Source organism: Lactuca saligna, chromosome 4, assembly GCF_052625555.1.
Source record: "Lactuca saligna cultivar CGN05327 chromosome 4, ASM5262555v1, whole genome shotgun sequence".
Lineage (NCBI taxonomy): Eukaryota > Viridiplantae > Streptophyta > Magnoliopsida > Asterales > Asteraceae > Lactuca > Lactuca saligna.
Window position 1 is genome coordinate 160,250,917 of NC_136420.1, and position 15,728 is coordinate 160,266,644.

Below are 15,728 nucleotides of genomic sequence, written 5' to 3' on the forward strand. Positions count from 1 at the left end.
CGTTTGGATCATGCCTTTTATTATTTTTATATTCAAGATTTTTTTTGTTATTTTATAATATAAAATATATAGCTATTTTGCTATTTGTTTGTATTTATATATTAATACCTATCGATAAGAACAAACACATATCGACATAATTTCTTATGGTTTTATTCTCGCATTAAAAGGTTTTAGTACTTCATTGTTTATTTCCTTAAGATAATTACACTTTAAGATGTTATCAAATAATTTTTCTGTAAAATGAAAAATAATAATTTAATGAATTTGATATAAATGGAATAAATTTGATAAAATTAAAATCGAATCGAAATAAACTAATGAAAATAACAAAAAAACTAAAAACGGTATCCTTTTTGAATTAGATTTGAATCGATGGAGAATAAATTGAACTTTTGTTTGTTCCAGGCAGGCGACCGACCTGTGAAGTGTTAAAGCTTTCCTCCACCCTTCCACACATTCTCTCTCACACACAAACACACACTACAACCCCTCTCTCTACATCTCCACCATCAAAACGCGTCCGTGGGGTAACGCCCTCTTCGTTTCTCTCTCTGAGGTGTGTTTCATCTTCAATTTGGGGAGTGGGGGGCCAGGTATTCTAAAAATCAAGTTCAATTTTGAAACTGGGTTCGAGTCTTTTTCATGATTACAAGAAATCATATTACCGTTAGGGTTTTCTGAGTTGTGGGTGTTTGTTTCTTGTTCAAATTCTTTCTGAGTTTTGCGCAATCGGAAGAACTTGGACATGAAGCGAACTAAATTAGACTGGTTCATGTCTTTAAGACAGAAAAGATCGATTCAGTTTCTGATCGGTTTAGGATTTTTGTATCTGCTCATGGTTGGTCTAGAAGTTCCCTTTGTGTCGAAAATAGTTAGTCAAGAAGACGAGTCTAGTGTTTTCTTCTTCTCTGACAAATTCTCCAAAAAACCCTACGCCCTAGACAGCGAAGAAGAATTACAAGAAAAAGAAGCCCCGATTCGCCCTCTAAATCTCCCTCAAATCGCTGCCAAAATCCCTGTTAGTTCCAGGCATTCTCGAAAAATCCGTGAGTTCAAAGCTTTATCCACGTTGAATTTCGACATCAATAGTTTGAACGGCGAACCAAAAGATGGATTTGGGGGCATTCAAAAATCTGCAACGGAAGCTTTTTCGGTAGGGAAGAAGTACTGGGAAGAACTCGAATCGGGTAAACTTAAATTACCCTCGGAAAACATCACCATCAACGGTGTGAAAAACAAAACCAGAGAGAGTTGCCCTAATTCGATCACACTATCAGGGTCTCTTTTCCGCGAAAAAGGAAGCATCATTGTGCTCCCTTGCGGAATGACATTGGGATCACATATAACTCTTGTGGGTCGACCTCGAGAAGCTCATCCCGAGCAGGACCCAAAGATTTCGTTGTTGAAATCCGGCCAATATTTGATGGTGTCGCAGTTCATGATGGAGTTACAGGGCTTAAAAACCGTCGATGGTGAAGACCCACCAAGGATTTTGCATTTTAACCCTAGGTTAAAAGGCGATTGGAGCGGAAAGCCTGTGATTGAACAGAATACATGTTATCGAATGCAATGGGGATCTGCTCATCGTTGTGAAGGATGGAAATCCAGAGCTGATGAAGAAACCGGTAAGTCCTAAATCCCAATTGAATTCCAGACCTAGTTTCATTCACCTTCAAACCATCTTCCGTTTTCCTTACCTAATCTTTTTGCTTTTTTTTTTTTTTTTTCTTTCTAGTTGATGGTCAAGTGAAATGTGAGAAGTGGATCCGTGATGATGATGATCACTCAGAGGAGTCAAAATCAAGCTGGTGGTTGAACAGGCTCATAGGTCGAACAAAGAAGGTGACTTTTGACTGGCCTTACCCTTTTGCAGAAGGGAAGCTATTCGTGTTAACTCTCAGTGCAGGATTAGAGGGTTATCATGTAAACGTTGATGGAAGACACATTACTTCATTCCCATATAGAACTGTAAGTACCATTTGGGCTATTTTCGTCATTTTGATAAACTATTCTCTTATATTTCCCACTTTCTACCAGGGTTTTGCATTGGAAGACGCCACTGGTTTGGCTTTGAATGGAGATATTGATGTGACTGCTGTATTCGCTGCATCATTACCCTCAGCACATCCCAGTTTTGCCCCTCAAAGACACTTAGAAATGTCAGATAAATGGAAAGCTCCACCTCTTCCAAATGAACCCATTGATCTCTTCATTGGTATTCTTTCAGCAGGAAATCATTTTGCTGAAAGAATGGCTGTTAGAAAATCTTGGATGCAACATAATCTTATTAAATCTTCACACGTTGTCGCCCGTTTCTTTGTTGCATTAGTAAGTACCACACTTAACACATGCTTTTCAAAATTCTTACTTTAGCTTTACACATCAACTTTACACAATTTGTTCTTCATGTCAGCATGCAAGAAAAGAAGTGAACTACGAATTGAAGAAAGAAGCCGATTTCTTCGGCGATATTGTCATTGTGCCTTACATGGACAATTATGACCTTGTTGTCTTGAAAACCGTTGCTATATGTGAATATGGAGTTAGTTCTACTTCTATCTGTCACTCTTTTCATCAGAAAATGTTGGACCCCACACTAAAATTTGGATGTTATTTTAATTTTTAATTCAGGTTCGAACTGCATCAGCTAAATATATCATGAAGTGTGATGATGACACATTTGTTAGAGTTGATGCTGTTCTTAATGAAGCAAATAAAATAGGAGAAGGGAAAAGCCTATATGTAGGAAACATCAATTACTATCATAAGCCTCTAAGATATGGCAAATGGTCTGTTACATACGAGGTACCAATTCCATTCCATTCAAGATTCCGATTCCGTTGACAGATTCCATTCCTTTTACATTCCAAAACCTTTGTGTTTCAATTTGTATGTGTTTTTTTTTTAAATCAGGAATGGCCGGAAGAGGATTATCCACCATATGCAAATGGTCCAGGGTACATTCTATCATCAGATGTTGCAGAGTTTATTGCAATGGAGTTTGAGAAGCATAAATTGAAGCTGTTCAAGATGGAAGACGTGAGTATGGGAATGTGGGTAGAGCAGTTTAATAGCACAAAAAAACGTGTAGAATATGTGCACAGTTTGAAGTTTTGTCAGTTTGGTTGCATTGAGGAGTATTATACAGCTCATTATCAGTCTCCTAGACAAATGATGTGCATGTGGAACAAGCTACAACGCCATGGACGCCCTGAATGCTGCAACATGAGATGACACCTTTTGAATAGGAGGAATGTAGTGGGCCCAATCAAGATAGCTCTCTTTCCCTTTTGAGATTCTTTGATTATTTTGTTTCTTTATCTCCCTTTCCCCTTTCTTTCTCAGATGGGGGATTTATATAATGGGGAAGTTTTGATACAACAGGAATCCTTGGGGTGTGGGTCATTGTAATGTAATTTACTGTAGAACTGGAGGAAAAAAAAAAAAAAAAAAAAAGATTTTGTTGGACTTTAATCTATGACTACATCTTTTCCATTCCCTCATTCATCATCTATGTTGTAAGAAAATGTTTCTACAAAATTGTTTTTTTCACCCGTGATTTGGGCCCACATTATAAGACTACATAATATATGAGATGTAAATCAAGGATACAACAATACCAGTATATATAAGGTTCAAAACCGGATAGTAATGTTTTTCCATGTCAATAAGAAATAGTACTTGAAGACATCAATATTACATAGGTGTAAAGACTCGAACTAAACTCGTAATCTCAAGTTATTATGGAGGGGAGAAGACCAATACAAGGAAAAACAAGAGAAGCAGAAAGAGACTCTTGAAGGAACTCTTCAATATGTTTGCACTTGAATTACGAGTGGGTGTCAATGGACTGGTGGTGGGACCCGTGGTTGGAGTTTCATATTCGCAAGTGTAACCACAGCGGCTTGGAGGAACGATTCTATACACGCCGCTGCTTGATAATAGATATATGTCCTTGTTGTTATCCTGCCCGAATGAAAACAGGTAGCCTAGGGCAGGGAGTGAACTGCCCGGGACAAGGCTACATGGTTCTGGAGAATCCTTTGCACATGTGAATGAGATATTGTTTACCGTAAAAATCCCGCTATTTTCAGGCGTTTCGACGCCTGCCCACATCTCATGTGCGTATAGATCTCCGTATAAGTAACTACATATTACCAACATTCAATGTTATTTATCATATACGCAGACATATCATTTCTGTGAAAGGGTTAGTCTTTTAACAATTGAATTGTGTTTGATGCAGAAAACTCTCATTATTTTAAGAATACTTTTAATATAGTACCGAAAAAAATTGAACTAAAAAATCATGATTATTTAAGATTTTACCTAAATTAACAAAAGTTATTTTTTTTTAACAAGAAATGAAAGATTATGTGATTTTCTGAAAATAATGTGATTTTTTTGTTAAAAAAAAAATTTGAGACTATCAATTTTTTTTTTCAAAATAACGAAACTTTTCTGTGTCACAAATATTATATGAGAAAATTCATGAAATGACCACAGAAAAGGGATTGTTTGAAGATTTTAACCATGAAAAATCATGTTTTGTAAAATGACCATGACTTCCACAGAGAGGGTCTCTGCGGAAACCTTAAACATCCGAGGAATGGTACTATCTCTGTGGAATTGAGGTGACAGGAGTAATATTGTAAAATCACAAAAAAAAAAATCTGGTTCCTACTTGCTTGGCTGCAGAAGTACGAACGACATAGGCCGTTAGGGGGGACATTGCTGCGAAACGAGGGTCGGAACACGAACAATCGAACGATCGAAGAAAGATTGTTGTTAGAGATTATTACGTTTTTTTTAGTACAATTATCTTTCTTGAATCAATTATATGTTCTTTAGGTGTATCCTAATTTAATTGATAAGAAACAGTTAGAAAATCCCGATTTTTGCCACGATTAGCCGAAAAATCAAGGTTGCTAAACTCGCTATTCGGTACCTACTCGGCCGACTACCGAGTAGCGAGTACTTGGATTCGGTAATTCGTGTAGAAATTTTTGTTTAAAAAAAATTATATGTCAAAATCGTAAGTTAAAATCATAATTTCATTGAAATATATAGCAAAATTAGATACATGTGAATGCATAAAACTTAAAACCTAAAATACACACAATTGTCTCTATTCATGAATAATTACTAAAAATTTAAGATATATGTATAGTAATAATCATATGTGTGAGTTAAATAATAAATCATTAAGTGTATTATACATATTAATCATGAAATTATTATTTTTTTCTCTTTTTGTGATAATTTTGACATTTCGATCAAGTTTGACCGAGTTCGATCGTGTAAGCCCAAGTAAAACCGAATTAGAGAGATATTAATCGATTTTTTACCGAGTTTGGCTTAATCCGAGTTTTTTTTTTTGCCGAGTTCACAAAACTGACCTCGGTGGAGGGCCCGATTCCGAGTACTCAGCCAAGTAGGCCAATTTTTATAACACTGCAAAAAACAGTTCCTCAGACTGTGTGGATGAAGAACAGATCTTCAGAGGATCTTTCTGCAAATACACAGAAGCTTCTGGGGAATTGATTTTTTTTTAAAATTGTTTTTTTTAACTTTTTTTTCCCCTACTACCTCATTTTTTCATTACCATTCACATTCCTCAGAGCTATAAAGTTTCCGCAGAAAGGATCTCTAGGGAAGTCATGATCATTTTATAATTCTTAGTTTTTCATGGTTAAATTCTTTATAAAAGGTCTCTGGGGAAGTGGTATGGTCTTTTTATAAATTTTAGTTTTTTATGGTTAAATTCTTTATATAAGCTTTCATGAATTTTCTCAAATCATTTGATATGACTAGGTACGTAAGTATCTGTCCAATAATAATACTTCCAACAATCTCTTTGCTATCCTAGAGATTGTTGGAAGGATGCGATTCTGTGTTAATGGAAGTAAGGATCTTGACTTATTTACCTTCCATGCAAGCATGGGTCGGTTGTGGACCGATAGAAAAACCCTCCGGTGATTGAAGCTGAACCTTCGTTCTTGTTTATATCAGAGTGTTTGTATCCCATCACCGGAAAAACAGGGTTTATAGAAGTCACCGACGTGTTTCCTCCGGGACTTTTTTCAGGAGTGTAAATGGTGGGTCCCTCATAAACCCGCCACCCATAGTTGCCATTTCTTGTGATCATATCCACCTCTTCGTATTCGTTCTAGTAACAGATGAAAAATGTTAACAGGTTTATAAACATTAAACATAGTTTCAATAGTCAAAGGAGAATATTAAGGGGGTATTTGAGATTTCTTTTCAAAACCAAAAGTCCTTTTTATAAAAGTTTTTTTTTTTAAAAGTTAAAAGATGGTTTTAAAAATATTTGGATGAAATTTCTTAAAATGTTTTAAGTTCTTTTCTTAACTTTTGAATTTTAAAAAACCTTCTTTTTCTTTGGATAAAAAGTTATTTTCAAGAGTTGTTTTCTAATTCCTAAAAATCTTTTGAATTTTTTTAACTTTTTCAGAAAACTAAGTAAAAAAGTTATTTAATAATATGTAATACCAGGCCTACGTCTCCACACATGAAATACGAAGGTCTTTCTGCGTCAAAGCTGCATCGCCATGGATTACTAAACCCTAAAGCCCAGATTTCTGGCAGCAAATCTTCATCTTCAAGATACGGATTGTCTCTTGGGATTGAATAGTTTCCCCATAATCCCAAACTTGTAATTTCCGATTCACCTGGATTTAGACTTGAGAGTTCAAATTTTGATAAATAAAGATTTGACTTCATTAGGTCAAATCATAATCTTCAAGATTCAAAGTTTATGTTGATTTTATTATCAAACTGGACACAAAATTTTCTTCTTGGCATATCGTTTATGAAAATCTACTCTTCCCTTTAAGAATTTCTAAAGTTGTAAAACAGTTCGACTCAAATTTGAAACCGAAATTCAATACTGTTGACTTCAAAAGTCAAATGCGTCTTCTTTCTCAAACTTACTGGGTATTTTATCGACATCAAATCTCATAATCTTCCCAAGTAACGACTTCTTGCTCTGTGCAAAATTGTAAGGATCACCTCCTCCACCATCTCCCATCATGAAATACAAGTAACCATCGTCTGGTCCAAAAAGAATTTGTCCACCATGGTGAGACGTGAACGGAAGACCCATCGTGAATATCCTCCTCGTTTCCACCGGTGAAGCCACCGGAATCTGCAGAAAAAACAGACTCCAAATATAATAAACACCTGATATTTATCCTTCCATCTTATGTGATCGAAAACTTACTACAGATGCTCGTGAGGATGACGTCCCATTAACGGTGTATTCCGCCACCACGGTTTGATACCGGCAAGGCTCGGCGGCGTCATCCGGAGGTAGCTTTGAAGGGTCGCATTCTACGTCGGAGTTACACGCACACCTTCCGGAGCAACGTGGATTTTCGGATTTGTCACAGTTGAATGAAGCAAAGAACCTCCCATTTTGAGCGAAATTTGGATGCAAAGCTATCGACATCAACCCGAATTGAGTATCGAAGTAAACCTCATCCGTCAAATCCAGAAACGGGTTGGACTCATCAAGATCCAACCCACGTCCAGACCCGATTTCAGGAACTGTGACTAACCAAATTTGGCCTTTTTGGTTGGAGAAGAAAGCCCGGTTCGACCCGTCAGTGTGACCCGCCATATCAAGGTATGAACCGTTGCCGATTTTCTCCAAACACATGCCAGTTGGAGGAGCTTTGGTGCTGTTGGTGGTTATGTTTAGTTGGACTTTTTCCCCATTGAAGCAGACGGAATCTTCGAGTGAAGGTCCTCCAACTACGTTACAAAAATCCGATCTTGATTGCCAGATGTCAGTGAGCTTGTTGCTTGAATTGGCTGGTGTTGGAGCTTGACCTTGTAACAATGGCGAAAATGGTGAATTTCTTACGGATACATTCTGACAGGTGTCCCATACTTTTTCACAGAAATTGTTGTTAGCTTGGTTGGTTTGTGATGAATTTGAGGAAACTGTAGAGTTGCAGAGCACAGGAACTTGTCGAGGAACGGTTTTAATGGTGAAAAGCTCCGCTGAAAATGGATCGCATCGCTGAAAAATGAAAACATTCAAGTTTTTCTTGATTCATAAAACCCAAAACTTGCTTAAAATCCAAACATTCAAGTTATAACCAAGAAACTTACAGAACAGAGGATTGATTTGAGAAGAGAAGCACAAGCAGGTTGAGATACATTCATCGATTCAAACTGCTTCTGTATATTCTTATCTTGTACAGAATCGCAGCACGAACTGCCATTGTAGTTACAGAAAACCAGAGGAGTCTTGGGTTTAAGTGGAGCACCTGTTATATATACACAAGAATCATTAGAAACATAAACAAAATTATAAACCGGAAGTTCGCTAAAACGTAATGGGGTTTCTGAGAAATTGATTACTTGAATCTGTACACAAAGGAAGTGAAAGAGCATGAGTGATGAGCAAAGTTACAGAGATGAAGAAAATGAAGATGTTCATAGTCGTATGATGAACAGCCATGGTGGAAACAAAGTTCTTCTCACTTTATCTTCTTCATGGAACCCTAATGAGCCATTTGACTTGTGATTTATGAAAAAAGTAGATAGATAAAGATTGGATTGTGATGGCATAAGGTATTGAATCATGTAGGGAGTGTTCATAGTTGACTTTGTAGTTAATTTCTTGATCCAAATATATATCACGTAGTTGGTATGGTAGCAAGCATATGCTTGGTCCATCATTGTTGTGTAATTGTTTCTCTTTTTTTTTTCTTAAAATATATAAATAAATCATCGTTTTTTCTTTTTTTCTTTTTTTGGTAAAAACACTACTCCGAAAACCTAGTTGAGGGATCTTTTCCATGAATCCAAGAGTGAAAGAACACAAAAAAAGGAGGATCTTGGTTTGTTTTATATGTCGTGTAACAAGCATTGATTGCAGCGCTCATGGATAGCCTTGAAAATTTTATCCATGGATTGGAATTGTATAACATTAGACCCAACTTGCAATTTATTATATTTCTTAAAAATAAAGGAAGAAATCCATGTGCGAAGAAACACAGACAATATTTCAACTGCTTGAAGGCGACATGGATCATAAAGAAAAGAGTGAGTTATGACCATGTAATAATTCACGGGAGACATTTGACTTGTAATTTAGTTGGAGAAGAATTTCTCTTTTAAAAACTTTAAATTTGTTTTATACGGCATTTTTTTTTTCAGGTTTACTTGTTTGTTGATTAATAATTATCACCAGCTTTTGTAAGCTTTTTCCAATTTTGTTATAGCGTTTATGCCATCAATATACTAATTTAGTCGTTCAATAAGTTATGATTGTTTGGCAAACGTCTTAATGATTTTGGAATGAATAATTAAAGTATCATATAATAATTTATAGGTTCCGAATGAAAACATGTTTTATGATAATATTGTCTAATGAAAGTGTTAAATGATAAAAATTATAATTCTGCTCTTCTGTTTAATAATAATAATAATAATAATAATAATAATAATAATAATAATAATAATAATAATAATAAATATCAATAAACCATCAAAAACTTAAAATTCATACAAAATAAGATACAAATTTCTTACAAATACTTCAAAATGATTCTCCTTTAAAAACTAGTAACATCTCAAAGAGTTTTAGAAAACCATGTACTTAATTACAAACAACAACAATACTAATAACAATACCACCGATTTCATAAAAATAGGCACAATCCCATAAGAATATGCATGATATATTTCCACAGAAGATCTCCAAATGAAAAGAAAAGGAACAATAAGAAAAAGAAAACGAAATACAATAAAATAAGATAATATTCCTACATTTAAAACATCAATTTATAATGAAGCAAAAACAAATATAAACAAATTAAACTAATAGCCAAGTGGGGGAAAACGTAAACAAAAAATCATTGTATGAGCAATGCAAAGGCAAGGGGTTGATACTAGTAAATAGTAAATATAAACAAGAACTATCATTCAAATAAATGTTAGGATGATAAGAGCTTAACTAATACCTATAGCATAAACAATGGGAAAGAAAATCTAGTACCTATTTTATTTCTATCACATTGCATTACACTGATACTAGCCTCCATGTCTTCCTATCAGAGAACATGTCTTCTGTAAAAGTTTATCTCTTTCAAATCTAAGTTCACATTATCTTCCCACTTAATTCCTTCTCGGATGTCCTCTCTTCCTTGCTTCAGTAACAACAAGTCTATCCACCCTCGTAACAACGGGTGTTAGTTGTCTCATCTATACACCACAATCTTCCTTCCTTGATTTATCGAAATCAATGTCACTTCTAACAAATTTCTAAAATCATTATTTGAAACTCTGTCCAATAAAGTTTTACCATTAAGTATGCAATAACATCCTCATTTCTGTAACATCTACTTTCCGTTCATGCTCTTCCTTAATTGAACAAAATTTTGGATCCATACAACAAATCATGAGTAAACGATACCCTGTAGAATTTTCCATTTACTTTCAAAGCACTACAAGAAAAAACCGAAATTGCAACGAAAGGTTGTTATTGAACGTATTTACGTTGTAATTCTGCAACGGATCGTGCTATGAAATGTCATTCCATAGCTACTTTGCTACCACATTTTCTACGGAATATACTTTTTGTAGCGAACATGAGAATTGCTACGGAAATTGTTACCGTCTCGAAATCCGTTGGTAATATTGTTACTAATATTGCTATGGAAAAGCCATTCGTGACAATTTTGCAACAAAAGTTGTTACGAAAATACTTTCCATTGTAATTCTGCTACAGAATTAAATACTGTGGTTAATTTGCAAACTAGAATTTTCAACAGAAAAAAAAAATCATAGTTGCTTTGCTATGAAAGTAGAATTCATAGCTATTTACCTACATAATTGTGCTCCGTAATTCTATTTCTGTTGGTTATTTGATATGATAAAAAAAGTCTAACGAAATTGATGGGAATTAATTTTTGTAAAGTATTTTACAATATAATGCATATGGTTTGAATGATATGTATTTAAAGTGATAATATAATTTGTTTATTTTATGGTTGAATTTTATGTCTTTACTATTCCATGAAAGAAACATTTGTTATGTATTATTTTATGTTGAATAACTTTATACCATTCCAAAAAAAACAAAACTACAGTACAAAGAATGAGCAAACTGCATTTAATTCCCTCCATGGGCAGTAATAAGTAACATCACATTTATCAATTCGCATATAAAAACTAAATATAACCATCCTTAAAGAAACAATATAAGATTAACTCAATATCTTATTCCTCCTCCTCTTCTTTATTGTTCGATATACTATACTCATAACTGTTGGGTTTTGATACGATATAAAAGTTTGTTTTTTCATAAAAAACTAGCAGCGGAAGACTTTAAAAATAACAAGTTTATTTTTAGTTCATAACAAAATCGAACCATCATGGATCCATTTATAGAGGTTAGAATGAAACAAAACCAACCATAGGATGTTTTAGAGATAACCTTTGAAGCCTTTGAACTCACTTGGTTATGAGGTGTTGATGAAGATAACAAAAGATCAAAATGTATGATCTTCTCTATAAGTATCCACCATCAAGAGTAAGACACTTGGAATGCAAGTTCATTCTTTTATTCTTAAGTGTCTAAAGCCTTTAAGTGCTTAACTCAATTAAGTAGTAAAGGGAACAACTCAAGAGGTCTTTTAAACCACCAAACTAACTTCAAGAGAGAGAGTGTGTGTGTGTGTGTGTGTGAGATGAGTAGAACACCCACGGTTTTAGAGAGAAAGAAAGGAAGAATAAGAGCTTCACTCTTTTAAAAATGCAAACCTCATGCATCTCTTATATAACCCTTGGAAAATAATGTCTAACCATTAAAATAATCTAAAGTAATGGTAGTCTTTAAAAGCATGGGAGACAAAAGATTAGAGGTTGAAAAAGCAACCTCCTACACCATCATTATCGCTTTTAAAAAGTAAGATTCTTTATTGTTTATAAACTCCAAGTTTATAAAATATAAACTTTGTCTTTAGGTAAAAGGCAAAAGAATCCAACTAGTCCAAAATGTTGTGCATGACTTATTAATTCATATCATATGAAATAATAACTAGTAATACTCTCTTATAATTATTATTTTCATAAAACAATAATTATTCCCTAATTAAAATACAACAATCGATATTATTTATTAATAATCATATTAATAATAAATATACAAAATGTGTCAACTTGATAAAGGTGTGACCCTATAGGATCATATATTATTAGCAATATCACTCCATAATGATTCTTGGACATATAGATCCAACAATCTACCACTTACACAAGATTCATTATAGACTGACATAGACATTAGTTGGCGTCTAGCAATGGGCTACTGCCCTTAACAACATATGAAGGGTGCCATCTCATCTAGGGATGAGCATAGGCGGGTACCCACCTTATTTATCGAGAACCGGAACCGGAACCGGCGGTTCCTAGAAAGCTAGAACCAAAATCGGAACCGCCCTAGGCGGTTCTTAAATTTTTGGAACCAGTCGTGGAACCGGCGGTACCAGTTTCGTTAGCGGGTAACCCGATTACATTAACTTTGTCAACTTTCGTCGATAAAACCGCAATTTAGTTCACTCCAAATCGAATCAATTCGGACCAAAAAGGGACAGAATCGGACCAATATATTCTAAACTGGTCTATGTAACACACATATATTTATATGAAATACTAATATATATATATATATATATATATATATATATATATATATATATATATATATATATATATATATATATATATATATATATATATATATATATATATATATATATAAACCGGTTTTGACGGGTACCCAGGGGTAGAGGTTCCGAAAAAATGAGAATTGGAACCGGAACCACTTAAGGCGGTTCCATAATTTTAGGAACCAAAACTGGAACCGCTTAAGGCAGTTCTAGTTCCAGAACCGACAGTTCTGAGGCGGTTTCAGTTCCAAAAGCGGGTACCCGGTTCCGATGCTCATCCCTAATCTCATCAACAGCCAATTCCAGGAGCTCTAAGTTGCAATTGTTACTAAAGGTGTGGTATCTATTATTCATTTGTCTCAGACATCATGTCGAACATGAGATATGGATCACAATCAATCTCATTTATTGTTCAGCTTTAACTAAGGCCTTAGATGTCATGCTCTCAACGAATAAGAGGGACAAATCCCATCTTGACTACATACACCCATCAATGTAGTTCATGTCATACCCAATGATGGCCTTTATGACTGCCTTTTACGAAACAGTAGTAAACCATGTCAAAGCACAACAATTCCTACACCTCACGTCCCAAATATGTATCTCAGGTCTAAGAATACAAAGATCATCTTGACTACATACGCCTATCAATCTAGTTTATGTCATACCCAACGATGGCCCTTATGACTGCTTTTTACGAAACAACGTTAAACCATGTCTAAGCACAACAATCCCCACACTTCAAGTCCCATATAAGTATCTCAGGTCTAAGAATAAAAAAAATACAACCTTGATCAAAACATCACTCTTGACTACGATCCATAAAGTGGTTTTGATGCGGATCAAGTCCAAAACTTATTCTCCCAATCAAGTACCTATGAAGTTGGCAGTAGCTCTTTGCCTTTCTCATCTCTATGAGAATACACAATCCACTCATATTAGTCTTACCTCATAGATGCTCCCACAACTATGAACAACTATGGACATTTAGAATAACCTAGTTATTTAAGGATTTAAACATGTTAATATAGAACACAACAATTATTGAATGAAAGACTCATATCCAATATATCATTCAATTCAATATATGTTGCTTCATTGTTCCAATATCCAAATACTAAATTTCAATCAAATACATCTACTTGTATCAACAATGCTCTATACCACAAGCTTGACTTTCATGCTTTAGCTAATGAAGCAGTTTTGTTAAGTAGATTTGAGAATCTTGATTTGTGTAAACTTTGCGAATACAATCATTTTCAGTTTTATATATATAACTCGTATATAAAGAAAAACTATTGAGAATTAATTAGATGCTTGAATATGACATAGATACAATACTTGCGCAATGGGATTACTCATAGTCATAATGAACTATACATTAAGCATCGTTGTACGTGTTTCTCCAAACCATGAGGTACTCTAACTCTGATGTGTTACTGTAATTAAAATCTACATGGAACCACTATCCATGTAACTATATCTTCATTCATAATGAGGACACGCCCGATTGTGACTGAGAGTTATCTCAATCTATTTGAAAAATTAGCATATGTGTAACAACTTTAAACATAGCTTTCTTTCAAATACTCTGTAGGCTAGGAATATTTCTCTAGCTCTCGCAAGTACTTTGGAATATTCTTATAAGTCACACAATGACTTGTTCTCGGATTATACTGGTATCATTCATCATGCTCTAAGCATACGACTTATTTGGCCTTTATGTATAGTCATGACATATATGATTAATCCAATTGCATCAGCATACATAATACAATCATATTATCTAGTTCACAAACATTTTCACTAGAATTTTTCTCAAAATCATGTCATATGGTATTTGAAAAAAATGACTCTCTTAGAGTCCTTTATCTTAAGTTCCTTTAAGATCCTTCACAATTAATGCAATTTTAATTAATCATGTAAGTTACCATGGTCTATCTATATAGATCCTTATTCCATGAAATAATATGTCGACTACATATAACATTAGGAATGTTATTGCGCTCTCACTAGCTTTGTGGAAAAACACAAGAGTCATCTTGATTTATAATTAAATCACACTACGTAATTATCCTATAAGAAAGAAGATTCTTACTTTGAGATGTTAGCTTAAATCTTGGAAGATTTTCAATCATGCATGTTTTCTCCCTTGAAAACTCACTTACTCCTTATAGTCAAACTATATTGAGGAAGATTAATCAAGACCATACATGAATGCATCTCTATGTGTTTTATTAGTTTCTGGTTAACCATTGAGCAGATTCAACAAAAATTGAAATTTGCTAGTTCCAAACTATGATGCATTTAGTTTATGGTTCTTAAGCTCTTAAAGATACATATAGCTCCCACTTAGAAAAAGAACTTTCTAAACACTTGTCTTATGGAATGACAATTAGTGGGATTAGTAGAAACTTCATCCTAAACAATCATTTAGGATATTATACATAAATGCAATTAGTAGATACCAGAGTAGTTGAGCTTATTCCTTAACATAAGCTCTATAACTCTATGCCTTTTAGATAAGGACAAACCATATCAACATTAGCCTAATATAAGCATCTAATCCACTTTTTGGTTGGAAAATATATGTGTTCAATATATATTTGTTGCAGTGAGCATAATTCCAAATTTTTATAAAGTAAATAGTTCTTTTAAAACATCATATAATAGACTGCAAGGTCTATTTTTATCCTCTTCAAAAATTATACTATCAACATTCAATTAGTGGCTAGGTGACCCTATCCCACTAGAGAATTTGAAGGTTACCTCGAATATTAAAAGATAGATTCAAGTGACCAGGTGATCCTATGCCACGAGAAACATACTAATGACAAATGAGTTTTTTGTTGGAATGAGTTGTGAATCGATTCCATAATTCCTAAGATGTTCCAAGAAGACTTGGTTTACAAAACTCATTTTCTTTATCACAACGAAAGGTTAATGATGATCTCATTAATGTGTATTTCAATCATCACTATGAAAATTTTGATCAAATCAAAGGTTTCAACGAATAAA

At 34.2% G+C, this 15,728-nt stretch overlaps 2 protein-coding genes across 2 annotated transcripts; one reads left to right on the forward strand and one right to left on the reverse strand.

Moving 5' to 3' along the window:
* Window positions 1-393: 393 nt before the first annotated feature.
* Window positions 394-3,557, forward strand: LOC145043014 (Galactosyltransferase family protein). The gene is made up of 6 exons (XM_078991548.1): window positions 394-1,628; window positions 1,739-1,971; window positions 2,041-2,331; window positions 2,417-2,545; window positions 2,635-2,808; window positions 2,917-3,557. Exons 1-6 carry the CDS (start codon window positions 749-751, stop codon window positions 3,235-3,237), a joined length of 2,028 nt encoding a protein of 675 aa, XP_078847674.1. The 5' UTR covers window positions 394-748; the 3' UTR covers window positions 3,238-3,557.
* A 48-nt stretch (window positions 3,558-3,605) lies between these two features.
* On the reverse strand, window positions 3,606-8,646 carry LOC145043013 (HIPL1 protein-like). Its single transcript, XM_078991546.1, has 7 exons — window positions 8,395-8,646; window positions 8,143-8,300; window positions 7,247-8,050; window positions 6,958-7,171; window positions 6,517-6,695; window positions 5,931-6,172; window positions 3,606-4,150 (listed from the first exon to the last, which is right to left on the reverse strand). Exons 1-7 carry the CDS (start codon window positions 8,492-8,494, stop codon window positions 3,745-3,747), a joined length of 2,103 nt encoding a protein of 700 aa, XP_078847672.1. The 5' UTR covers window positions 8,495-8,646; the 3' UTR covers window positions 3,606-3,744.
* Window positions 8,647-15,728: the final 7,082 nt, after the last annotated feature.

What these genes read in the sequence shown, in the direction of transcription:
- LOC145043014 (XM_078991548.1), top strand. Translation starts at nt 749, where the DNA reads ATGAAGCGAACTAAATTAGACTGGTTCATGTCTTTAAGACAGAAAAGA. An exon ending in CAGAGCTGATGAAGAAACCG is followed by an intron (nt 1,629 to 1,738) that starts GTAAGTCCTAAA and finishes TTTTCTTTCTAG; the next exon opens with TTGATGGTCAAGTGAAATGT. An exon ending in CTTCATTCCCATATAGAACT is followed by an intron (nt 1,972 to 2,040) that starts GTAAGTACCATT and finishes ACTTTCTACCAG; the next exon opens with GGTTTTGCATTGGAAGACGC.
- LOC145043013 (XM_078991546.1), bottom strand. Translation starts at nt 8,494, where the DNA reads ATGGCTGTTCATCATACGACTATGAACATCTTCATTTTCTTCATCTCT. An exon ending in TCAAATCAATCCTCTGTTCT is followed by an intron (nt 8,051 to 8,142) that starts GTAAGTTTCTTG and finishes TTCATTTTTCAG; the next exon opens with CGATGCGATCCATTTTCAGC. An exon ending in TGTGTGGAGACGTAGGCCTG is followed by an intron (nt 6,173 to 6,516) that starts GTATTACATATT and finishes ATCTGTTACTAG; the next exon opens with AACGAATACGAAGAGGTGGA.